Genomic DNA, 27,876 nt, shown 5'->3' with positions numbered 1-27,876 from the left:
ATAGATATGCAGACAGAAATATACAGATATGCTAGATGTACTAGCACTAAGCCATTTGAAAATTCTTACTTGAATATTAATTTTTTCTGTAAAAATGTGACCTGGGGATCATCTGATCTCTAATATATCACTGAATATATCACGATTGCTGGCCGATATGTAAAACCTTAAAATTGGCTATTTGAACTCTTAATGTTGAACATGGAAGAGGGACAAAGATGTAGAGATGCTGAGGACTGCAAAGAAAAGATAGGAGAAGACCTTCCAAGAAAAACCTAACAATATTCTGAGTAAATAAAGTAGCATTTGTTTGTGCTGACAATACTCCTCTCCTCTCATCCAGATCATGATTATCACATTACATCACAGATATCACATGTCACACTGGAAGGAGATTATGAATTATGGCCCTAACAGAATTTATGAGATCTTATATTTGAAAAATCATTTATATACAGACTTCGGTGAATATTAAGGGGGTTCTTTCATGTACTAGTCAGCTTTCTACACTATTTTGATCTTCTAATAGCTTTATTCGACAATGGTCATATTAAGGGAAGAGTGAGTATGAAGAATAATGTACCAGCTCTTAAGTTGTTTTAGCTTAGAAGGGAAACATCACTGCCACTCATATTTTATTGGACAGATAAGAATGTATTACCACATTTACCTTCAAGAGAGAAAGGAAATGGAATTCTCTGGGGTATGCAATAGGAAAGGATAACCAGAAATATTGTCAGTCAGTAGGAAAATCTACCATAGAAATGTAAACAACATGGGAATCCATGTGAAAAACTGGGCACACTGTTAGATAAAAATATAAACTCAGTGTCAGAGTTCTGAATTTGAAATCTGCTTTTACCACTTGGTTCTCTTCCTTCTGTAACTTTGAGGAAGGTTTTTGTTTTCTTTTGTTTTGTTTTAGCTCTCTTAGAGTCTCAATTTCCTCACCTCTAAAATGGGGACAGTAATCTTTCCTATTGCAAGATTACATAAGATAATAGAGAGCAGTTAGCATATGCTTACCATATAATATGCACTACAACATCAATTATATTTTGATATTTTTCAATCGTACTTTATTCACTAAAAAGAAATAAACATTGTTGGTCACACACACACACACACACACACACACAGACACTCATACAAACAATACGAATCCACAATCGAACACATAGAAATAAATCAAGGTAACAATCAATAATTTACACATTCTGGGCCAAGACTACCAATAACAAACACATAGTAAATACTTCAAATCTAAATTTAGAACTCATTAGTGTAGAGGTAAGAAAGAAGTCAAAGGACAAAATTTTTGGACAGCAGATAGGGTAGAAAGGTCATCAAAGAAATTACTGGGACATTAGTTGTTTAAATATGTGTTATGAATCAAGAGAGAGTAAAGTCATAGATCCTTTAGGAGTGGCTGAAGAACAAGATAGTTTGAGAGATTCAAGAGTAAGAACTTCAGAACAGGTTTTGCCACTGGCACGCAAAATATTTCTCAGTCCCAGAGCCAATGGATCCATCACAGACAAGATGCAGCTCTGCTGAAAAGCCTTCTCAGGGCCCTCTTCATATCCTTGTTCCTCAGACTGTAGATGAAAGGGTTCAGCATGGGGGTAACCACAGTGTACATCACTGAGGCCTCTGAGACATTCTCAGAAGAGTGAGTCACTGCAGAAGTGAAGTAGACCCCAACATCTGTCACATACAATAAAGGAATAACTGTGAGATGAGACCACAGGTGGAAAAAGCTTTTGGCTTCCCCTCTGATGAGGACATCTTCTTTATGGATGAAACAATTCTTGAATTGGAGAAAAGGATCCCCCAGAGGAGGAAAACAATCAGCACACCAGTCATAAAATATATCAATGTGCTGTTTAGAAAGGTATCAGAGCAGGATAACTTGAGCATCTGTGTCAGTTCACAGAAGAAATATGGAATTTCAAGATCTTTACAGAAGTTCAAGTGCATCATCAGAGAGACATGGAGGAGGGATGTCATAATACCAATGAATCAAGTAATAAAAACTACTGAGCCAAGAGGCCTGGGTTCATGATGACCACGTAGTGCGGGGGTTGACAGATGGCCACAAACCGGTCATAGGCCATCGCGATCAGAAGTAGAGTGTCCAGAATAGGATAAAAACATGGAAAAATATACCTGAGTGAGGCAGTTCATGTAGGAGATGGCTTTGTTCTCTGTATGGATGCTCACAAGCATCTTAGGGACTATAGTGGTGCTGAAACTGATGTCAACAAAGGACAGGTTGGAGAGGAAGAAGTACATGGGTGTGTGGAGGTGGGAGTCAGAGCTGATGACCAGCATGATGAGCAGGTTTCCAAGCACAGTGATCAGGTACATGGACAGGAACAGCCCAAATATGAAGGGCTGTAGTTCTGGATCCTCAGAGAACCCAAGGAGGAGAAACTCTAAAATTCCTGTTTTGTTTCCTGCTTCCATGTAGTTGATATATCTATGAAGGAAGAGATAAGAAAAACATAAATTAGCACAAAGTAGCACCCTCCACATATTATAAATGTCATCTATGACATTCATGCAAGTTATTTATAAAGTTAGCCATTTTGTCTGAGTTGAGTCTCCATTCACTCATATATAGAATCCTACAAAATGGAGTCTCTTCAACCAAACACCTATATTAAGTATCCATTTTGTGATGATAACACCAAAATGGACCCCACAGAATGGATCCTAGAATTCCTGATCACGTACCTTAAGCATCCATTTAATAACAACCATTTGGATGGTCGTGGTGCATCAAAATAAGACTAATAATATATAGTTACTGGTACAATGTCACCTCCATGGAATTCCTGCCAAAAATACAGGACTACTGTCTAAAGACTGTGGAACATCAGACAAACCAAAACCAAGGAACATTCTACACAATATATTACATGTGCCCTTCAAAAACGTCAATGTCATCAAATTCAAAGAAAGTCTAAGAACTATTCTGGATTAAAGGAGCCTGAAGACATATGTCAACCAAACACAATGCATGATCTTAAATTTTCTTTTGCTATGCATATAGATAATATTGTTAGGTTGATTGTCAAAATAGGAATGAGGTAACTCGATTTAAGGTGGTGTAGAAGATAAAGGCTGTACGCACCTCCTCTAGTGACCACACCAAAATTATAGCAAAACTAGAGCCGCCAGTACATGGAATCACCAGAGGATTGACTGAACAAAGCTCTACAACTAGGTCACCTCAAATGACAGGTCCTCTCAAAATGATAGGAGGAGCAGAGACACAAAATGGCCTGATCTCACAACCATGTGTGGCAATCAAGAATTGGGAGGGCTATCTTGGCTGAAGAGCCACCAACCCCACCTTAGGAGAAAGGGATCCCAGCCACACACTGGGCTGCCCAGCTCATGGATCCAGTGCCAAGAAGAGAAGTTTCTACAACCTCTGGCTGTGAAAAAGTGGAGACTGAGTGATACAGAGGACTGTGGGCTGTGGAGACCTTTCTCTTAAGAAGCCCACATCTGGCCTTACACACTGATGGAGTCACTTTCTCTGAGCTCCAGTGCTGGGTGAGCTGCTTGATGAGCACCAGGGAGGGACTAAACTGTTGGGCTACAGGGTGACGACTGGAGGGGTGGCAGGCTACAGGACAGAGGTGCAGGCAGAAGCCGTTGTTCCTTTACTGGGCCCTTCCTGCTCCCAGCCTGCACACGTACTTGCCATCGACCTCAATAACACAGGTTTCTCTCCCTAGGGAATTTCCTGAGATTCCAGCTTTCTCAACTTGTGGTCCCACACAAGCTGCTTTCAGTGATTTATTCCATACGAATGGCTCTTGGCTCCTGCTGTAAACTCTCCTAAAATCTTTAATAAAGACATAAAAAATATGAAATGGAGATCAAAAACATATAGAGAGCCACGTAGAAACAAAGAATACAATATCTGTAAGGAAGAGTACATTAGCGGGAATCAACAGATTGGATGAAATGGATAATCGAATCAGCAACATAGAGGACACGAGTAGCAGAGTAAATCCAATCAGAATAGTCACAAGAAGGAAAAACATCCAAACAAATGAGGATAGTTTAAGAAGCCTATGGGACAACATCAAGCATAACAATATTCGCATCATAGGGCTACTGGAAGGAGGAGAGAGAGAGCAAGAAATTGAAAACCTATTTGAAGAAATGATGACAGAAAACTTCCCTAACCTGCTGAAGGAAATAGATGTACAAACCCAGGAAGTTCAGAGTCCCAAACAAAATGAACCCAAAGAGGCCCACACCAAGACACACCATAATTAAAATGGAAAAGCTTAAAGACTAAGAGAGAATCTTAAAAGCAGCAAGAGAAAGGCAATTAGTTACCTACATGGGAGCTCCCATAAGAATATCAGCCAATTTTTCTCAACAGAATCTTTTCAGGCCACATGGGCTTGGCACAAAATATTTAAAGTCATGAAAACCCGGGATACACAACCAAGATTACTTTATCCACCAAAGTTATCATTTAGAATAGAAAGACAGATTAAGAGCTTCCCAGACAAAAATAAGTTGAAGGTGTTCATCACCACCATTATAGAAAATGTTAGAGGAACTTCTTTAAGAAAAAGAAAAAAGCATGTATCAAAAATATAAATAAAGATTCCATGGCCATGCTGCCATGAACAAGCCTTGTCCTGTCTGATCTCAGAAGCTAAGCAGGGTCGGGCCTGGTTAGTACTTGGATAGGAGAACACCTAGGAAGACCAGATGCTATGGGCATAAAAACATTAAAAAATTCAAAAATAAGGGGAATTGTAAGCTGACAAGATCCTTGCAATCTGTGAGGTCAACCAAGGGCTGCCTCCCCTATAAAATATATATATAAAGAACGAATGGCAATAACTACATATCTATCAATGAGTACTTCAAATGAGAAATAATCGAAAGATAGGGTGGCTGAAAGGATAAGAAAACAAGACCCTTACATAGGCTGCCTACGAGAGGCTCACTTCACATTAAAAGACACACACTAACTAAAAGGAAGGAAATGGAAAAAGATATTTCATGATCGACCTAGATGGTATTGTGCGGAATGTAGTAAGTCAGATGGAAGAAGACAAATGCCATATGATTGCACGTATGTGTGGAATCTAAAGAACAAACAAACAAACAAACAGAAACAAACTCATAGGTACAGAGAACATTTTGAGGGTTACCAAACAAAAGGGGAGTTTGGGGGACTGGTGAAAAGGGGGAAGGAATCAAGAAGTATAAGTTGGTAGTTAAAAATACTCGTGGAGATAGAAGGAATACATTCGATAACATTCGTGTTAGAGGGTCCCTAGAGTTGTTGGAGTGATCACTCTAGGAGTCACATAAATGTCTGATCACTGCAGTGTACACATGAAACTAATACAGTATGGTATGCCAACTATAACTGAAAAAAAAAGTTATTATTACTTTAAAAAATAGGGATGAGTTCTATACATTTGATAATATTATTATATCAATGGTAGTTTCCTGATTCTGATTATTGTACTTTGGTATATGAGGAAAATGTCCTTGTTTTTAGTGAATACTGATGATTTAGAGGTAAAGAGGTACCATATCTACAATGCAACTTACTCTCAAATGGTTCTAAAACCACACAGAGGAAAGGAGAGATAACCACATAAAGAAAAAAGTAAACATGGTAAAATGTTAACATCTGGGCATCCAGTAATCAATTTTTCTTTAAATCTGATGTGATGTCAAAATTAAAAGTTAAAAAGCAGTTTCACACAATGCCCACTAGTACAAGGAAGAAAAAAGAAGAAAATCCATCTACAAAATGTTGTCAGAGAGTCAGACATTAAAAAGCACTGCAGCTGAGGTGACAACTCACAGATTTAGAGCCCACATTGGCCTAGAAACCTCAGCAAGAGGAATTTAGTCTAAAGTGGTCCTATATAAATTATACCATAAGGCCCAGGCAGAAGCAACCACATATATGCTCTGAGGATTTTTGCCTCAGTGTCCATTACAGAAACTGGTCTGTGATATTTCTTTCTTTTAACACTCTTTCCACGTTTTCCAGACATGTTCATTTCTTCCACCTCCCAGTCTTATTAAGAACAACACCAGCTTTTTACTCTCTAAGTTCCAAAACTTTTGCCTTCTTAGGAATCCTAGAAATGCTATGTCTTCCCCAAGCCATGCCTGTGCAACAAGTACTGCCCTCATTCCCTGCTGGGCTACTCCTCCATGCCCTTTTCTCCTGTGATAACTCCTGTTATTATATCTCAGATAGAACATCACTTCCTCAAAGAAGCCTTCCTGAACTCTCCCTGCCCACTTAGTTCAGTACCCGTAGCCTGTGCTTGTATAGCTCTATTTCTGCATTTACTTATGAAATTATTTGATTAAAATCTGTCCCTTTCATGACTGAATAATAAATTACACAAGTTCCGACCACATGTTATAAAATTTAGTTGTCCTGATATTCTCAGCGTTTTGTTCTCAAAATGCATGGAAAATTGAATTGAATGAAACAAAAAATAATCATATATAACACAAACAAGAAATGTACAAGTTAATCCTACATTAACTATAGATGCAGCAACCGGAAAAAGGAGAAGATGATAAATAACATACTTCTTTATGAATAAATGTTCATCTGAAAGGTATAAAAATATTGAATATTAGAAAGTCAGATAACAACGTAATTGCAATGCAGAAAATAATAATAGTTTTAATATAAACACATGTAATAAAATTTAACAGTCATTGATGGGAAGGGAACTGAGTAAATTTTCAGTCACATAGGGTACTGCCCACATGTAATAAAGAATTGCTAGGTTGAACCTAGTGTTTGATGCAAGATCCATCATTAATCCCTAAAAAGCAAAATCAACTCACAAAAAGTAGAAAGGGGAAATTATTCCTGCTGTTATAATTATTTAACATTGTTTCTAATAATTCCTAATAAATGCTGTAAGACAAGTAAAGTAAATAAGGTAATAATACTCAAAAGCCAAGAACAAAATTGGTCACTATCAGCTAACAATATGATTACCTCCTTGCAACACTAAAAAAAAGTCCGTTTAAACGCAATTAGAACTAATCAGTTTTTTTATGACTTTGCAAAGAATCATTCCGAAAGGCAAAAGGGAAAAAGGTCTATTCGCAATTGCAATGACATCACAGATAACACCTGGCACATAGTGAGCGTTAGTACATATTTCTTAAATTGAAGAGTATGTATAACCTCATAGAAACCAACTGATGATCAGGCTGGGTGGAGAAGTAGGTACTTTGCTGGAGCAGAGGTTCTCTGCTATAGCATGCATCAGAATCACCTGGAGGGCTTCATAATACCCTTGTTGAGTCCTATTGCTAGAGTTTCTATCAGCAAGTCTTGAGTGGGGACTGAGAATCTGCATTTCTATCAAGCTTCTCAGGGGTACTGATGCTGCTGCTCCAGGAACGACACTTTGAGAACTTCTATACTCAGGAAGGATAAGGAAGCTATTAGCAGATGTGTTGGAAACTCTTCACCCAGGAGGGAGGACCAATTCCTACTGACATTGAGCAAAATACTGGTTCTAGCATGATACTAGATTCTATCAGAGCTGGCGGCGACAGAAAACCACTGTAATGGAATCTAAGAAGACATAAATAACCAGAGAAATAAATTCTAGAGATTAAAAAAATAAATTGTTATGAAACATTATCAACTGCATTACCTCCTTCCCTCGCCACCTTTTTAATCTTTTGTTTCATAAACAATACTCAGTAGAACTGCGAGTCACTCCACTGGCTTTGCTTAAAGGAATGTTTGCACAAACTCTTTCTCCTCTGAGTGTCGGATGCTGAAGACAGACTTTCCCAGAGAATGGTGGGGAGATAAAACCTGTCACAAAGCCATGTCTGTGAGAGGCATAGGTGTAGTCTCCTCTTGGTCAGGTGTCGCTGAACTATGGGCAGGGATGCTAGAGAAGTATTATGGTTTCTCAAGCCCCAGTGGAATAATTTATCATCATTTCTCATTAAATAAATTGTTCCTCTGCTGTTCTACTCTTGAAGTCATTCAGCTCCTTTGAGGAAAGGAGCGAATGGCAGAACTGAACGTGTTTGCTAATTCTGTTTCCAGGAAGGCAGCTTTGGAGCCAGACGGATCTCTCTGCTCCCCATGGACACTTCCTTCTTGGAAGAGTTTTCATCACTATCGATTTGGCTTTGAGAAAAAGAAGTTCCTCCTCAGGAATGTGTCTGTGCTCCAAAAACCCATTTCCCTATAGCCATAGTACTTAGATTCTCAAAGTAACACAGAAGAAAATAGAAATGCATCTGTCTCAGTGAATCCCTTGTGACTGTGTCAGAAGTGGATAGGCAATGTGGTGCTGAACACGCTGTGAAGATAAAGTCATGTTTCAAGATAGGGAGAGTCAACCACGTAAAATGATAGTACGTGGGTCAAATATAATACAGGCTGAATAATAAGTCTTGGATTTAGAGACATAGAAGACAGTAGATGAATTATGGTAGAGAGATAGAAGCAGTCTATTTATAGGGGGCTTGGGAGTGACTTAACCATGAGGAAATTGACCTCATAAGTGTCGAACACTATCAAGAACTTTGCTTGTGAAGAGAAAAACGAGAGGAAGTACTATAAGATTTTTTTTTCATTTCGCTCATGAGAAAATATTTAAATGGCTAAAAGAAATGCTCTAGTAGATGGTAGGAAATTAAAGATAAAGTCTATGATTTACCACAAAAATTGGGTTCTGCGATACATTTTTAAATCAATGAATTATTTATTTTATAAAATATTTATTCTTAATTCTAAGTGAAATGTATCATTCTTTCATTGGCTGAGTAAATTAGCATTAGAGCAGTAAAATCAAAGTTGGATGTATTCATACAAGGTGAGTAAGTAAAAGCAGTTTCTCATCACCAATTATAATATCATTAATTGAACAGCTTTCTACCACATGTATATCACTTAAACCCTCAGTGATAATCCAACATTGAGGTATAATTCAACAGTCATTGCAACTATAAATACAAGACTTTGAATATTACATAGGCAATTTCTTCATCCCTTTTAGTAGATAGACTTAGGAAGCAACAACTCTCTTATGGCAAGATTCAAAAATAGACATACAAAAAGATCCTCAAGGTCACTAACCATCAGACAAATGCAAATTAAAACCACAATGAGCTATCACCTCACACCTGTCAGAATAGCTATCATCAATACATCAAAAAACAACAAATGTTGGCAAGGACATGGAGAAAAGGGAACCCTCATATACTGTTGGTGGGATTGCATGTTGGTACAGCCACTATGGAAAACAGTCTGGAGGTTTCTCAAAAAATTAAAACTGAGTAGACCTGTTGACCCAGCAATTGCACTTCTGGGTATTTATCCAAAGAAAACCAAAACAATAATTCGTAAAGATACGTGTACCCTTATGTTCATGGCAGCACAATTAACATAGCCAAGAAATGGAAGCAACCTAAATGTCCATCAACATATGATTGATAAAGAAGTTATGGTTCATGTATATAATGGAATATTACTCAGCCATTAGAAAAATAAAATCCTAGAGCAAACAGCTTCTGTCTTAATCAGAAGTCACAAGTAATATTAGTAATGAAAGTATTGGTTCTCCACTCTAGATATCAACTTCATAAATTTTTAAAATTTTATTCCAAAAAGTCAAAAATGCAGTCATTTTCATTTGGAAGAGTCTATAATCAAGAACACTAATCTTTTGGAGGAGGAAAAAAAAATGGCGTAGATGATAGAAGCTCTGGTTCTTCCCTCTGGTGACCAAATCAAAGTTGTGACAGAATCAAGGAGCAAGCAGCGAGGAAAACTCCCCTGAGATCTAGAAGAAGAAGCCAAACAACTAGGGAAAAATCCAAGAAAGCACCCTGCAACGGCAGAAGGTAGGACAGCTGAGTGAGACCAAGGGAGTGGCAGCGATAGACACCGCTTAAAGGAGCTATATCCGGAAGCAGATTTTCACGGTGACAGACCTGCTCGCTCTGAGCACCAGTGCCAATTTGGATGCATGCAGGGGGCACCAGAAACTTACAAGGAGACATTATCGGAGGGGCAAGGCCAGACTGCTCTGTACAGAAGTGCCAGCGGTATTCAGTGTTCCTTGTTGAGTCCTCCCCTCTCCCAGTGGGTGAATACAGCACCGCCATAGCGAAGACCTCAACAACCTGGATAACAGAGGTCGCTCCACCCAGAACATTCCCTGAAACCCCACCTACCCATACTACTCGTGCCACCGAAGCCACATCCAGGTATATCCTCAGCGAATCAGGTGCTCCTTGCTGAGCGCACCTAGACTCACGCTAGAGCCAGCTGGCCTCGTTTCCCGGTGTGGCCTTTTGAGGCAACTATAAGCACAGCATCTGTGGATTGCTTCCTGAATCTTAACAGGTGGCTCCGGAGTGGCAGAGTCTGGGACTAAATTTGGCTTGCAGCTGAACCCCTCTCAGGACTGTGCCACTGGACACCTACCTCACAAATCCACACTAATAAGACCGGGAGACTTAGGAATTTTATTTAGTTCATAGAAACAGTCATTGAAAGGCAGCCAAAAGGGAAGACAAAGAAGCAGAAACCAAATGAGAGAACAGAACAGAGATCAAAGTAATCTAACAGATGCAGAGTTCAAAGCACTGGTTATAAAGATGCTCAATGAACTTTTGGTAAGTGTAGATAAATTCAGTGAGAACTTCAACACAGAGATTAAAAAAACATACAAATGGAAGTGGAAATTATCAAAGGGAACCAGGCTGAAATAAAGAACACATTATTTTAGATGAGAAATATATTAAACGGAATTTTAAAACTTGAATAAAGAAAAGGATAAAATGAACTCTCTGGAGGACAAGAAAGTCAAGGACACTCAATCGGAATGGCTAGAGATAAGATACCAAGACTATAAAAATAATTTAAGGAGCATATGAGACATTATTAAGGGTCCAAATATCTGTCTGATCGGCATATCTGAAGAAAATCAAAATGTTGAACAGCTGTTTGAAGAAATAATGATGGAAAACTTCCCTAATCTGCTGAAGGAAATGGACATAAAATCCCAGGAAGCTCAGAGAATTCCCAAACTCTGGGATCCAAAGAGGCCCACAGCAAGACACAGTCTAATTAAAATGCCAAAGATTAAATACAAAGAAAGAATGTTAAAAGCAGCAAGAGAAAAAACAGATAGTAACCTACAAGGGAATATCCATAAGACTGGCAGCTGGTTTCTCAAAAGAAACTATCCAAGACAGAGGGGATGGGCACAAAATATGCGACATGATAAAGACCAAGGATCTACAACCAAGAATAATTTATCCTGCAAAGCTGTCATTTAGAGTTGAAGGACAGATAAAGAAAGAACTTCTCAGACAAAAATAAGCTAAAAGAGTTTATCACCACAAAGCTAGTATTACAGGAAATGTTGGAGAGACTTCTTTAAGAAGAAAAAACATGTATCAAAAACAGGAATAAAGAATAATAACAACTACATTCCTACACATAAGTATCTTAAATGGAAAAGAATTAAGTGCACCAACCAAAAGATAGAGTGGCTGAAAGGAAAAGAAAACAAGACTCCTACATATGAAAAGGAAGGGGATGTAAAAAGATATTGTTTTGAGAGACCTAGAAAGTGTTTAAGTCAGACAGAGAGAGATAAAGACTATATGATTTCACTTATATGAGGAATCTAAGGAATAAAAAGAACAAACTAATCAAAAACAGACTCACAAATATAGTGGACCATTTGGTGTCAGACAGAGGGTAGGGGTTTTGGGATCTGGGAAAATGGGGTAAAGGGCTAAAGAAATACAAATTATTAGCTGATAGTTGGTCACGGGGATGGGGAGCACGGCATAGGGAATGCAGTTAGCAGTAATACAGTGGCTAGGTGGAGGGTCAGGGGAGGGAAGGTGCAATTGGAGGAACTGTTCTATGAACTATGTAGATGTCTAACCAATGTACTGTATACTTGAAACTAAATGAAAAAATTTTTTAATTTAAAAAAAGAAAAATATATCGAAACTATGAATAAACAATGGCAGTAACTATGTATCTATCAACAAGTACTTCAAATGAAAAAGAATGAAATGCTCCAATCAAAAGATACGGTGGCTGAATAGATAAGAAAACAAGACCATCCTTACATATGCTGACTAAGAGGGACTTATTTTAGAATAAAAGTCATACACAGATGGAAAGTAAAGGGATGGAAAAATATCTCATAGTGGACCTAGAAAGTATTATGCTGAGTGGACTAAGATAAAGACAAATGCTATATGACTTTATGTTCATGTGAAATCTAAAGAACAAAATAAACAACAACAAAACAACAAAAGAAAAACAAACTTACAGACACAGAGAATATTTTGAGGGTTATCAGTTGGGAGGGAGATGGAGGGAGCCTGGTGAAAAAGGAGGAAGGGATTAAAAAGTACAAATTGGTAGTTACAAAATAGTCATGGAGATATGAAGTAGAGTATAAGGAATATAGTCAATAATATTGCAATAACTATGTATAGTGTCAGAAGGGCACTAGAATTATTGGGGTGATCACTTTGTGTCTAATCACTATGTTGTACACCCAAAACTAATATAATTTTGTCTGCCAACTACAATTGAAAAATCAAATCAATTGAATGTTTTCAATAAATTGAAAAATTAATTATTTAAAAATTAATGAAATTAATTTCCAAAAAGATTGATAGATTGAACTGTAAAAAGTACAAAATGCTCATGTGTCAAAGTATCATAATAAAAAGGCAAGTTTGAGATTTGATAATTGTTTACATTTTTCTATAAGTTAAGGTGTTAAGGTCTCTAATAACTAATGTTGAAAATATCGATATTAAACTGGGCAAAGTTTATGAACATCTAGTTCATAAAAGACATAGGGAAAGTGTTCAGACTGACTAATAATCAAAGAGGTTTAAAACAGAATATAAAAAGATGCAATTTCCATATATGAAATCAGTAAGAATATTGAAACATAATATCTCCCTTTCTGGCCATAAAAGAATAAATACACACTCTTACTCTACTGTTTGGAATATGACTAGAATAAAACTTTGGGATATAAAGTATTTATTAACTATATATATACAGGAAAAAAGTTAGAAGAAAACACATAAATTAATAATGATGGTTATTTTTTAATAGAATGATTAAGACTAACTGATTTTTACTTTTATTCTAAACAGGTTTTTTTTCCTTTCTAACTTTCACCAATGAATAATTTTAATCACCAGAAAAATATTTAATTTGTAAAAAGTTATAAGTCTAATATTAAGAAACACAAGAAAAATAATCAAGGTAAAATAGAAATCAATTAATTAAAAACCACAGTCAATATATTATTCAATTGAATTATATGCCCATTTAAAAACTAACAGCTAGTGAAACATAAAGGCCTAGCACATTTTAATTTAGAAAAAAATAGAAAGAAAATACAAATAGATGAATTTTAAAAAGATGCGTATAACAATCTCATTTAATCATCAAAGCCTTCTTACATAAATAATAATATCTAAGTTAAAATGTGAAAATATCCAGGAAATCTGACGTTCTTTCCTCTTAGAAATTGTAAATTTTTGTAAATGAGCAAGGAGTTAGGAATGAATTAATAATATAGGAAGAAAGTACAACATTGCTTTAAAAAGCATGCTTAAATAAATTTCTGTAGTGAGACAGTTCTATAATTTCAACTTTTCTATATTATTCAACCATAAGAAAAAAGGAAATCCTGCCATTTGCAGCAACACAGACGAACCTTGAGGGCATTATGGTAAATGAAACAAGTCAGAGAAAGACAAGTATTGTCTGATCTCCTTTATGTATGGAACCTTAAAATACTCATAGAAACAGACAGTAGAATGGTGGTTACCAGGGGCTGGGGGGCAGGGAACTTAGGGAATATTGCTGAAGGGCACAAACTTATTAAGACGGATAAGTTCTGGGGATCTATTGTACAGCATGGAGACAATAGTTAATAATTCCGTACTGTACTGTATACTTGAAAGTTATTAAGAAACTGTACCTTCAGTGTTCTCGCCACAAAAAAAAATGTAATAATGAGAGGATGGAGCCAGAAAAATGAACAGGGCTCACTTAAAGCAAAGACAATCCACTTCCTAAAGAAGTTATAGGCCTAGGGTGTGACAAACTGCCAGGAACTGCCTAGTTAGGAATTTATGATCCAATTAGTCTCTAAGGATACCCTTGGTCACTGATTTATCACACAGCCCTTTTCCTTTATAGGTGCTTAACATGATGGATGGTATCATGTCCATACAGGCTGCGGGGGCCCTATAACTGAAAACTGAAGGATCATGGGTAGGATTCAGCCAAGCATCACCCTGTCTTTCTAACTCCCAACTCTCTCAACAGGAACTTCTCCCTCTTTCTGTACAATTCCTTTATTTATACTACCACCAGTGCAGACCAATGAATGCCACACCAATATCTTTGTCTTCTGAGATAATAGCACCATCAGGGTGTTCTATAGGCCCTTCAACTCAACCTTTCCAAGATTAAACTGATGTTTTATCCTCCTTGAGTGCTGTTTCTCCTACTGTTCCAACTCCTTGAAGCTAACACCACCAACTCTGGAATTGTTTTACTCCAGGAGTTCTCAATCAGGTTGATTTTACCCACTCGTAGTGAAATTAGCAATGTCTGAAGAAATTTCTGGTTATCACAACTCGGTGTTGGCTTCCAGTGGGCAGAGGACAGGGATCTGTTAAACATCTTACAGTACATAGCACAGTTCCCTGCGACAAATTATACGGACCAAAAAATGTCAATAATGTGAAGGTTGAGAAACCTGCTCTAGGCTGTTGAGGAATAATATTAAATGTTTTATCTAAAAAATCTCAATCATTCTCTATTATCTTACAATGATATTAAAAACATTATCTGAAATAAATCTCAAATTTCTCCATTATTGCATGCTACGTAATATATTTTCTTGTGGTTAAATTTATATATCATAAAATGTACCATTTAAACAATTTTTAAATGTACAATTTTGTACACTTGGCATTAAGTACATTTATGTGGCTGGGTAACCATCACCATCTGTCTCAGGAACTTTTCCATCTGCCCCAACTGGAACTCTGCACATGTTAAACACTAAGTCCCTATTCCTCTATTCTCCCAGCCCCCAGCAAACTCCATTCTTTCTCTTTCTGTTAAATTGACTGCTCTTGGTACCTGATATAAGTAGAATAACATAATATTTCTCTATTTAGAATCTTAAATTTGGACATTTGAAAAAGTAAACTTCTGATATTCCTCCCCCACCTCCTACCCCCCACAATTAGGCTCCACTCAAAATTCTACCTGTCTCAGCGGAGGCAATTCCATTTTTCCAGTTGTTCAGGCTTCAAACCCTAGAGTCATTTCTGACCCCTCTCTTTATCTCTCACGCATATCCTGCCTGGCAACAACTTCTGGTGGCTCTACCTTCAAAATATAGCCCACCTGGCCACTTGTCAACCACTCACTACTATCCCCGCCCTGGTCCTAACACCTAGCTCATACCCTGCTTGCTTAAGTCAGCTCCAAGCAGGCTGCCTTACACATTACAATCCATATTCAAACCAGCAGCCAGAATGATGTTTTAAAATCTGAGATCAGAATCTCTCAGGTGTCTGCTCAAAACCCTGCAGTGACTCCCCAGTCACTCAGACTAAATGAATGCAAAAGTCCTTCAGAGGCAGAAAAAGCCTCACATGATCAGCCCCTGATACCTGACACTCTCTGCTCCCCTTCACTCACTCTGCTCCAGCCACCTTGCCCCTAGGCAACTTCCCACCTCAGGGACTTTGTATTAACCTTACCCTCTGCCTGGGGCACTCTTCCCCAGACGTGCACTCACCTAAGTCATTCGCCATCTTTACAAGTGTAACTTTCTCAAAGAGGTTTATTAAGACCATCATTTGTAATATGACAACCTGCTCCTTCTCATGCCCCTGGTCCTCTAAATCCTGTGGGAGCTGAGCCTAAAATAATGACTGACACATAGCAAATAATCAGTAAAATGGATTTAATAAATAGAATAAACAAATGTGGCTCTGAAGGGGCTGCCAGGATCATTGTCTGCTGATCATAGTTGATTGGCCAATGTGGAAAGAGGACATGGTTATGCCAATCAGAATTCTTTCTGAGATTTCATTTTGCACATAGGAGCTTAAATTATCTAGTTCCTATTACATAGTAAAACTACCAGGTGTGTGTAGTGACAGCTGCTGTTTCCCATGTCTCTTTATGTAGATAAAGGGTATGAGAATGTAAAGCCAATTATCTTAAAGGAAACCCTCACGGTGTTTGAGCCCCTATGTACAGTTGTACCCATGTACAGCTGAGCCTCTGCTCAGCTACATTCAGACGGATAAGGACATTCTCTTTTATGCCACTTGCCACCAAAGCACAACTGTCTAGTGCAGCCTCACCTTTATGTAAATCAGTACCATGAGATGATCATGATCAATGAAAATCAGCAAGGAGTGCCATGAGAGATCCACTACCTGCTCAGCTCAAGGCCTTATTAATTGATTGTTGGCAAATTCTAACTCACACACATCTCCCATGGTGAGATGAATAATAACCGCCCAAAGACATCTCTGCAAAGTTTTCCAGAATCTCTGAATGTGTACTTTAGATGGTAAAAGGCACTTTGAAGGTATAATTAAGTTAAGGATCAGATGAGGAGATTATCCTGACTTATCTGTGTGGGCTCAATGTAAAAACAAGTTCTCTTATAAGACAAAGTCAGGAGAGCTAGAGAGAAATTTGAAGATGCTATACTGCTGACACTGAGGATGGAGGAAGGCACCACAAAATCTAATAAATGCAGGAGCCCCTAGAATTTGGAAAGGCAAAGACACAGACTCTCCTCTAGATCTTTGAGAAAGAAAGCAGCCTTCCTGATACATGGTAGGCTTCTGACCTCCAGAGTTGTAAGATAATAAATGTGTGTCATTTAAAGCCACAAGACTTATGGTAATTTGTCACAGCAGCAATAGGAAGCTACTACATCTCTCTCAAAATATATTCATCTCATTGCCATGGACTTATATCAGGTCCCCATCAGATATTTCTAGGAGCACTGTGACAGCTTCCTAACTATTCTCTGTGCTTCAAATTTCTCTCACTCAGGGAAATCCTAAAGTCCTCATATTATCCCTATGATGAATGCAGGTCCCCAGTGCTCATTTGCTTATAAAATCTTTAATAGGTCAAATTAGATTCTCAATGGTTTGTTTCCACCTAGGTATCCAATCTTATTTTAATAACTCAGTCATATGTTCTATATATTTTTCTGATAAGCCTCACTCTTTAATGTCTCTTGAATATCACCTGAATCCATTCTCCATTAAATTTCTAGTCATTATCTGTTATTCAACACTCAGACATATTCTCCTATTCGAAGGTTTTCCTTGATACCAAGTGTTGGTAGTGATGTGAAAAAAACTGGAAACTTCATGCTTTTCTTGTGGAAATATAAAGTGGTGCAGCCACTTTGAAAAAATAATTCAGCAGGTTTTTTTATTTTTATTTATTATTAAATTTATTGGGTGTCATATTGATTAATAAATTTATATAAGTGTACGATTTAATAATACATTATCTTTATATTGCATTGTATGTTCACCAATCAAAGTCAAATACATAATGATGAAAGTTTAGCAGTTTTTCAAAGAATCAAAAATAAATTTATTATACAGCTCAGTAATACTACTTCAAGGCAGTAAAGAGAAATGAAAACACATCAATACAAAAACAAGTACACAGATGTTCATAGCAGCATTATTTATAATAATCCTGAACTAGAAATATCCAAGTACCCATTAAATGGTAAATGAGTAGGCAAGTTGTGGTATATAAAGACAACATAACACTTTTTAGCAATTAAAAAGAACAAAATGTTGATACATACTTCAGGTGACACTCAAAACATATGTTAAGTGAAAGAAGCTAGACACAAGAGACAACATATTGCAAGATTCCATTTATTAAAAAAAACTAGAAAAGGCAAATTTCTAAAGAAAGAAAATGCTAAGTGGGTTTCTAAGACTGAGGTGGGAATGGGAATTAACTGCAAATGGGCACTAGGGTAATTTTTGAGGTTACAGAAATATTATATAACTGCATGTTGGTAATAATTCCATAACTATAAATTTACTAAAATCAGAGAATTTTCAATATCAGTGCATGAATTAATCAGTGTATGTAAATTATACCCCAATAAAAATGTTTAAAAAATAAAAATTTGAAGATTTTTCTGATATTATTTGAGATAAGTTAAAGACTTTTCCTTTAGTTTTCAACAGGATTTACTACACACAAATATTGTTATGCTTATTACTCTACAATGCAATAATTTTATCTGCAAGATACACTCCCCAATGTATGCAGTACGCAAGAAATGCCCATTGGATTCAACTTAATAAAATCAAAGTGAATTAAAGTGACATGAAGTAAGACTTTCCTCTAACAATTTTTTTAGTAACTTTGCAGTTTTTACTATGTCCCCAGCAATTGATTCCTTTTCTTCTCAAAAGTTCCCACTTCCTTTTAGGTATTGTCTTAATACCTCTTCAATCTTTATCACCTGTGTTATTTTGGTTCCTGCAGAAGTTGTTCAGCCAGTATTCATGTGCAAACACTTTATTGAAAGGAGCAAGGAACAGAAGTTGGAGAGAGGAGAGCAAATAAGGGAAGAACACACATCCAATAAAGCTTGCACTAAATCAACTACAACAGTGAATAAGCAGTTTTATCCTGTGGGGAAATTCTAGTAACTGGTACAAAATCCAAACTTCAGCATTATCCCAGCTAACAGGTGAGAGGCATGATACGCCTCACATCTCTCCATCAAGAGCTGTCTCTGATGAAGCATAATTCCCTGTCACTTCCGCCACCGCATATGCGGCAAAGTAGGTTTGAGCTGGTGCTGGATGTTGACAGTCGTGCAATGGAGATGGTGAGAGGATCCCAGAGAACGTGGCAGGAGTGTTGAGGGCATGTACTACCTCATCCCTACTTGATTCAATTCTCTCACACTCTTCTCAAAAGTGAACAACGTTCTGAAAATTTGTACAAGTGTGTAACTCATTCTTAATGGCACCATGAGAGAATCTCAGAAATAAAGTAAACCCTGTAAGAAAACAACTCTTCTTCTATTGTATTAATTACTATCCATTTTAGAATTTTAGAGGGTGTATTTTAAAGCTGCAATAATGGGAAATAAAAGTCAAATAAAAAAAGGAAAGAAAGGAAGTAAAGAAAGATTAAAGAAAAGAAAGATCATAAACAATAATTCATTTTTCAAAATTATTCTAGACAACATATTACTATGAATCATCAGAACAAACCAACTTTCAAGTCTAGATTTTTACTTTGAAGCTGAAAATCTCATCACAGTTCCTATCGAAAGTAAGATAGGAAAATAAGTGTTAGCTTGGCAGCTTATAGTCCAACTCAGTCTTAGTCTCTTCTTTTGAAAAAATGGAGTGAATTAGAGAAAATATCTCAAAGAAATATTTTCAAAATGATCAAAAGTCATACATGAGAAGAAACAACACCATTCTGATATGGCTTTAAGCACTTTGTTATGACTACTGTATGATTTTCAAAGGACAAGCACAGTCAAATTAAGGTGAAGAACAACAATATTTGAGAGTATCAGTTTTGTAGAAACCAAGGAAGCACTTGATGTAAAAAGTATTTTAAATCTAATGTTGGCAATCTTAAGAATGTCTTTAAGAAAGCTGACCAAACATGCAGAACTATGGACAGCATGTAGGGAAGAATAATTTTTGAAAACTTGGATAGAATTGTTGAGAAGAAACTAACACAAAAAAATAAAAATAAGGTCACAAGTGCTTTGGGAATAGAAGAAATCAAGCATGTCTTTTAATAGAAAAACAGAACCAGGATATTTGAATGTGCAGCTATTGCCTCTGGGGACCACAATGTCCACTTAGCTCTCAGGCCAATGACCCATCACGGACAAGAGGCTGCTCGGCCAAAGAGACTTCTCAGGGCCCCCTTTACATCCCTGTTCCTCAGACTGTAGATGAAGGGGTTCAGCATGGGGGTGACCACGGTGTATATTACTGAGGCAATCAAACTTCTCTGGGAAGAACGAGTTAGAGCAGAATTGACATAGAACCCCAGGCCTGTCCCATAGAACAAGGAGACCACAGAGAGGTGCGACACACAGGTAGAAAATGCTTTATACCTGCCCTTAGTGGAGGCCATCCTCCTTAGTGAGGAGATAATCCGATAGTAAGAAAACAGAATTCCACTGAGAGGAAAAACTCCAAGGAGGACAGTGGCTACATACAAGAAGATTTTATTAGCGAGGGTGTCAGAGCAGGCTACCTCGAAAATCTGAGCCAGTTCACAGAAGAAGTGTGGAATTTCAGTGCCCATACAGAAGGTCAGCCGCATTATCAGTAGAATATGAAGCAGGGCGACCCAGAAAATGATGAACCAAGATATCAGAACCAGAAAACCACAGAAGCGAGGGTTCATGGTGACCGCATAGTGTAGGGGCTGGCAGATGGCCACATACCGATCATAGGCCATCACGGTCAGAAGGAAATCATCCATTCCAGCAAAAATTGTAAAAAAACATGTCTGAACAAGGCATCCGATGTAGGAGATGTTTTTGCTCTCTGCCTGGATGTTCACCAGCATCTTTGGGATAGTGGTGGAGATGAAACAGATGTCAACGAAGGATAGGTTGGAGAGGAAGAAGTACATGGTGGTGTGGAGGTTGGAGTCTGAGCTAATGGCCAGGATGATGAGCAGGTTTCCAAGCATGGTGACCAGGTATATGGACAGAAACACTCCAAAGAGGAGGGGCTGCAATGCAGGATCATCTGAGAGACCCAGGAGGAGGAATTCTGATACTTCAGTGTGGTTTCCGGCTTCCATGTAGCTGGTGTGTGTGCTAAAGGAGTCAAAAGCAACATTCAATGAACAGCCAAATGGCACCTCGCTAATCATCACCTTTTGATTCTACCTTTACATCTTTTATGCTCTAGCCATCATACTGATGCCCATGATTTTTAAACTTCACAAAGAAAATAATAGCAGTAACCACAGTCTTAGGAAAATAATAAAGCACATTAGATTTAGACACATTAGATTTAGATTCCTTAGGAAGCATGGGATCACAAATTAAGGTGGTTTGAGTTAAAAACCCATGTCTTTATTACTATTATGGAGCTATTGGAATGAAAGTAGTATAGAGATTATCATTTGGATGGTAGCCCATTTTTATTTAAATGTGTGTGATTATTCAGATTTTTGTTAATTTAAAAGAAACTTTCCTCTCTTTTTATCTCCCACTCACTGGTTCTAATTCTCTATTCAAATCTATGGACATAAGCCGATTATTTTTTGATATGACACTTCAAAAATAATTGAAGACATTTAAGGTCTATTTTCTGATAATCTCTATACTTCTTTCATTCTAATAGCTCCATAATAGTAATAAAGACATGGGTTTTTAACTCAAACCACCTGAATTTGTGATCCCATGCTTCCTACTGATGTGACAATTAGCCGTAATGTGTCTTATTTTTTTTCCTTCAAAGAATGTGGTTATTGTTATTATCTTCTTTGTGAGATTTAAAAATGTCTATGCACAGTAGGACCTCAACAAATGATAGCTATCATTATTAATATTTTTAAATGACATTTATTTTTGGTATAACTCTTCTAAAGTGTAGTATATAGATGTGATTTAGAAAATTGGATCCTGAGTTAGAGCTCCTGGAATAGAATTTTGGTCCACCAACTTCCTATCTGTGTAACCTTGACGAAGTTCTTTAATCTATCTCAGCTACAGATACCTCCCCTCTGCAATGGGAGCAGTAAATATTTTTTACATTGTAAGACTGATGAGTGAATTAAATGAAATGATGCATATAATTATTCTGGTGTGGTTGCTGTGAAATGCAGGGGACACTCGATAAAAGTGAGCTTCTGTGCTTAATGTGAAAATGAATCAGTCTTGCATGGCCATCATTGATCAATACTCCCCTTTAACTGGGGAAGCCATCAATTATGAAGCACTTCTGGTCATTATAAACACAACATGTCTGTTACCTCTTTGACTACCATGCAGCACTTGTAATTAATGAAGATCCCTGTGGCTCCTCTTTCAGAGACAGCCTGCCAAGTGAATTCTTCCAAGGAGAAGGAAAAGCATGTGGGCAACATAGCTAAGAGGGGGGAACAAAAGCACAGAATCATTAAAGTAAAAGACAAAGCATGTATGAAAGCATGTGCTCATGCGTACATGCTCTCGAGTGGGGATGTGTTGTATTAAAATCGGTGGAGTTAATTGCAAAAATAGATTGTTAAATTTGATAAACAAAATTCAAAGCTTCGATAAACCATCTCGTTTAATAAATCAGTGTCAAATTTAAGATCTAAAAATAAAATTTTACATTCCCCATGATAAAGTTTAAATGTTTATACAATGCTAATTAGTTGAGAGGAGAAAAAAATCACTGAGGATCAATTTAGTCTGGGGAAGTGGTTAGAAATGGCTTTTCAGAATATGAATATTTAAGCTGTGAGAAGGATGGGTAAAGATTAATCAGGAGACAGTTAAAAAAGGTAAGAATCAGGGCTCAGGGAACAGAGTTGCCAGTTGTCCTGTGTGTAGCTGAGATTGGAAATAGAATAAATTGGAGGTCAGTGACATAGAGAACATATCGTTAAGGTCAGGAGGAGACAGAGTGTATGAAACGCACAATATGAGTTTCCTGTACTATTTCTTGTTGTGCCTCTCATACTGGTAATTTTATGTCTATTTGTGGACTAGTGGTCATGAGTGTTTTGTCTCACCATCGTCATTCAAGGTATTTATCTGGTGTCTGGCACAGAGTAGGCACTCAACATATACAAATCTTAGATGTATATTAAAAATTGAGACTAAAAACATCAACTATGACACAAAAAGGAAATCTTCAAGCTCATCATGAAACTGTTTTTTTCTCACTAAATGAGGAAACCAATGTCAATTTCTTAACCCAATAAAGAATCGTTACTTAAAGCTGCAGACAACAGGATATTGACATTACAACACTCACTAAAATGTTTGTGTTAAATTCACAAACAGACCAAGGCAGACCACTCAAATTAGTCATTTGATATTCTCCTGAACACTTAAAGAGATTACTAAGATGATGAAAGAAAATTAACCTGAGTACCAAATGTCTGAAATAATTATATTATTTGTAGATAACTTTGTGGACAGTAAGGTGAAACAACAATAACAATATGGAACTATTAAGTGCTATTGGTGAGTCAAATCTACTTCAAAAAGAGTTAGGAAATGTAATAGAAAAACCCAATCACACGAGAAACAAAATACATAATTCCTCATGCATAGTGGATCTCCAGTTAGTGGTTAATGAACAAATAACTGAACACAGGAAATTGAGAGGACCCTACAATTATGGAAAAGAGTAGATAAGAGAAGGAGGCTCTCTAGAAAATAACTCTTATTGGAGAGAGGCTCTAGATTCCAAGAAGAGACAAAAGAAAACAGATCAAAGGCCAGAAAAGACTGGTTCAGGGGACACTAATGTACCTTGAAAATAGGGAGACTTCATCGTTGGACTAAACAAGCATGAGATTGTCTTAATCTCACTATTGTAGAGATAAAGCCCAGTACCTGCTTTCTCTCTCTTCCTTTTTATTCCACCAGCCCTCACTGGGACACCGTGACCCTCTCTGAAGGTTATCACTGAAGCTTTCTGTTCTCCAAGGTCTGACCTTTAAAGCCCAATTGCATTTTTATTTGACTGGGAGCAGATGAATATTGGCAAAAGGCAACAAGAACACGCTTAAAGTTTCCAGCATCTCATGGGTTGAATTCTCAGAGCTCCTCATTATGTAATTGTTCTATTGTCTTTCCACTGTCCAAACAATTCAGCTCCCTTGGAGTAAAAAATTAAAAATGAAAAGTTTTCATCGATGTTGTGTCTGTGAAGTGAGGGAGATATATTAATTTCCTCCAAGGAGAAACTCTTCTTTCTTTGGTTTAACTTAAAATTACAAAGTGTCCCTAAAGTAAGTTTAATTTCTACAGGAGTCAAACTCAGGAACCAACTTTCTGTGATGTTCTTCCCTTGATTAATCTTCAGAGATTTTATGTATCTCTTCAGGTCCACAGTGTCAAGGAGGCAAAGATGTTTTTTCTAAAACAAACACATCAATTAAGAGTTTGGGTTCTGTTGAAAAGACTGACAAAATGAAGACTGAAAAAATGTTTTTCAACTTTCAGGATCATTTTTTTTTTCTGAAAATCTGAATACAATTAACTGTGCGCAAAACTATTTAAACCTCATTTTAGGTTCTTTATAAAGTATCTCACAATTTGTAAATTTGAGAATTCACATTTCAGTAACTGGAAAACTAAAATGTGACATACCAGCAAATTTACTTAAAATTGATGTGACTATGCAAACTTTTATATGCAACACATGGACTTTACTATTACAGAATTTGGCCTGTGTACACTAGCTTATACATAAACAAAGTTACTCTTTGCTTATCTGTCCTGACCTATGAAGTGTTGAACCAACAGATTCCTCCCATAGCTTTTCACTATGTAAACATGATTCCTCCCTTTAAGACAAGGTGAAAAAATCCTAAGTTCCCATCCAGAAAATAAATGTTAACCCAGAATTAGAAAATTCTAAAGTTTCAGCAGTCTTTTACCTAGGTAGTACTGGAGGAAGTTGCAGTGTTTACTAAAAGAACAAAGTTTCTCATTAAATTCTTTTAGTGGGTCTGAAATTCTGTGATGATTTTTGGTCAAGCTGTTTCCATTAAAAATTACTGATTTTAAAACTAATAACTTAAAAACTACTACACATATAAAAAACTAAATGGTTCACAATCATTCTCCTTGCCTTCTGAATCTTTTACGATGCATTATAATCATTAACAAGTCTTTCACAGTTAAATGACCGAGCAAACAATTCTGTGACCATTCTTCCACCACTGATTAAGACTGGATGACAGATATTGGGGATTCTATTTATTTAGCTTCTGAGTTTTCTGAACAGACGTGGTGACTTTGCCAGCTCCAGCTCCCTTCTTGTCCACTGCTTCGATGACACCCACAGCAACTGTCTCATGGCACAAACAGCAAAAGTGCCCATGGGAGAAGCTCTCAACACACGTGGGCTTGCCACATACCATATCAATGATGGAGGCATCACCAGGTTTCAAAACTTCAGGCCATCTTATAGTTTTTTCCCAGAACAATGATTAATGTTCTTCAGCTCAGCAAATTTGCAAGCAATGTGAACTGTGTGACAATCCATCACAGGTGTGTATCTGGCACTGATTTGGCTTGGATGGTTCCAGATAATCACCTGAGTCATACGGACAACTGCTATTATTGGCGGATCATTTTTGCCATCACCAGCCACATTGCCACATAGAATATCTTTGACAGACACCTTCTTGACATTGAAGCCCACATTATTTCCAGGAAGAGCTTCACTCAAAGCTTCATGGTGCATTTCAACAGACTTTACTTGAGTTGTTATGGTGAGTGAAGCAAAGCTGACCACCATGCCAGGTTTGAGAACACCAGTCTCTCCTTGGCACATAGGGATAGTACGAATACCACCAATTTTGTAGATGACCTGGAGGAGCAGATGCAAAGACTTGTCAGTTGGACGAGTCGGTGGCAGGATGTAATCCAGAGCTTCAAGAAGTGCAGTGCCAGTAGCATTGCCATCTTTATGGGTGACATTCCATCCCCTGAACCGAGGGATGTTAGCCCTTGACTTCAGTATGTTGTCACCATTCCAACCAGAAATTGGCACAAATGCTACCCTGTCAGGGTTGTCGCCAGTTTTCTCAGTGTAGGTGCTGACTTCCTTATTGATTTCCTCATGTGTCTTCTGACGGTAGCTGGTTCAGTGGAATCCATCTTGACAATGCCCATAATTAGTTGTTTGATATCAGTGTGTAAGCCAGAAGGGCATGCTCTTCGGCCTGCAAACCCTTGGAGATACCTGCTTCAAATTCACCAACACCAGCAACAGTAATCGGTTAGCCCGAGATGTGCCTGTAATCATGCTTTTGGTAAAGTGTGTCCTGGGGCATCAATGATGGTTACATGATACTTGCTGGCCTTGATATCAAAGGTGATGCCATTTTCATGTTCAGCCCTAAGTTTATCCAATATCCAGGCATACTTGAAGGAGCCCTTCCCCATCTCAGCAGCCTTCTTCTCATATTTTTTTAATTTTATTTTATTTATTTATTTTTTTGTCAATCTCAATGCAGTTGTAGGTCAGATGAAAAGTTGTGGTAGACTTGCCGGAATCTACATGTCCAATGACAGCGATGTTGATATGTGTCTTCTCCTCTTGCATTTTGGCTTAGATTTACTGGTAATTTTCACAACCCCCATGTTCTGGAGACAAACCCAATGTGAAATAAAAAAAGACAAAAATATTCTTGACATTTGCTGTTGACATGGACACTTTATTGACATTAGTGAGGGCTCTATTTATTATTACATCTAAGTATAGGGAAGAAATAATCCATGTAGAGTAGCTGAAGAGTGAGTATTGGGAAATATAGGTGACAAATATAAACCACTTATAACGTTTGTCAGGGAAGGGGAGGAGAGAGCAAAGCATGGTGTAAAGGGAGTATGAAACATGGGAGAAATTTTAAAAATGTAAGAGAAAATAGAGGAAAAAATTAGTTTAAAAAAGAATGATCATGTTGACAAAGGAATTTGACACACAGGAAGTGTTGACTACATAATCGACAGGATGCAATATACATTCTAAATCAATAACAATCATAGTATACTGTATCTTTAGTAGAATACATGGGTCCATAAATCAAGGGTTGGAAGCAGAAATGGTCACTTGGTAAGTTTATACTTCATGTCTCCACAGGCCTTTGCAGGATATACTTCCAGAGACATGGCAAGGCCCTATTAAACTTCCTGCTGTGCTGCTGCCTGATACTTCAGGTCCCTCGTACCCAATAGAGAAGTCACCATCCCAGCAGGAGTAACTGATCCTGGTCATCAGTGTCATTGTGTGACTATGGCAATGGGCATGGACTGGCACATCACTATTTTCAGTAACTCACTGGGAGCAGCTTAATACAAACACAGTGGTAGATGCAGATGGATTTGGGCTAGTTATGCTCCCCACTGCAAAAGATCTAAGTGGTGGGACCCTGGGGGAGCCAACTTCCTTTAGCTGAGGGTTATTCTCAAAGAGGGCTGAGGGCTGTCAGATGGCTGCACTCTCTGCACCTGGAAAAATGGCCCCTAATCCTGCAATCCAGCACAGCATTCACTGTAGTCCATCTCTTGGGACATTTGGATGAACTTTTAAATTTGGAGATATAATTGACATATGACCTTACATAGTTTCAGCTACACAGCATAATGGTTTGATATTTGTATAATTGTGTGAAGTGATCACCTCAATAAGTTAACATCCATCATCACCTATAGTTACAACTTGTTTTTCTTGTGATAAGAACTTTTGAGATTTACTCTCTTACATGGAGGTTCCTCAAAAGGCTAAGAATTGATCTAGCCTATGATCTAGCAATTCTTCTACAGGATATTTACCCCCAAAGACTTGAAAACTCATATCCAAAAAGATATTTGCACATCGATGTTCATAGCAGCATTATTCACAATGCCCAGGACGTGGAGGCAACCGAAGTGTCCTACCATAGATGATGGGCTAAATAAGCTGCGGTACATATATACAATAGAATATTACTCATCCATAAGAAGAGATGAACTACTGCCATTTGCA

General features: G+C 37.5%; 1 protein-coding gene and 2 pseudogenes across 1 annotated transcript; all 3 read right to left on the bottom strand.

Moving 5' to 3' along the window:
* Nucleotides 1-1,531: 1,531 nt before the first annotated feature.
* On the bottom strand, nucleotides 1,532-2,697 carry LOC120586537 (olfactory receptor 7D2-like; annotated as a pseudogene).
* A 17,335-nt stretch (nucleotides 2,698-20,032) lies between these two features.
* On the bottom strand, nucleotides 20,033-21,001 carry LOC120586527 (olfactory receptor 7D4-like). Its single transcript, XM_039842905.1, has one exon. The coding sequence runs from the start codon at nucleotides 20,969-20,971 to the stop codon at nucleotides 20,033-20,035; it is 939 nt and encodes a 312-aa protein (XP_039698839.1). The 5' UTR covers nucleotides 20,972-21,001.
* A 4,095-nt stretch (nucleotides 21,002-25,096) lies between these two features.
* On the bottom strand, nucleotides 25,097-26,454 carry LOC120586526 (elongation factor 1-alpha 1-like; annotated as a pseudogene).
* Between the last annotated feature and the right edge of the window lie 1,422 nt (nucleotides 26,455-27,876).

This window comes from Pteropus medius, unplaced genomic scaffold (genome assembly GCF_902729225.1).
Source record: "Pteropus medius unplaced genomic scaffold, Ma_sr-lr_union100, whole genome shotgun sequence".
Taxonomy (NCBI): Eukaryota; Metazoa; Chordata; class Mammalia; order Chiroptera; family Pteropodidae; genus Pteropus; species Pteropus medius.
The sequence above is the reverse complement of the archived record's forward strand: the minus strand, read 5'-3'. Positions and strand labels throughout refer to the sequence as shown.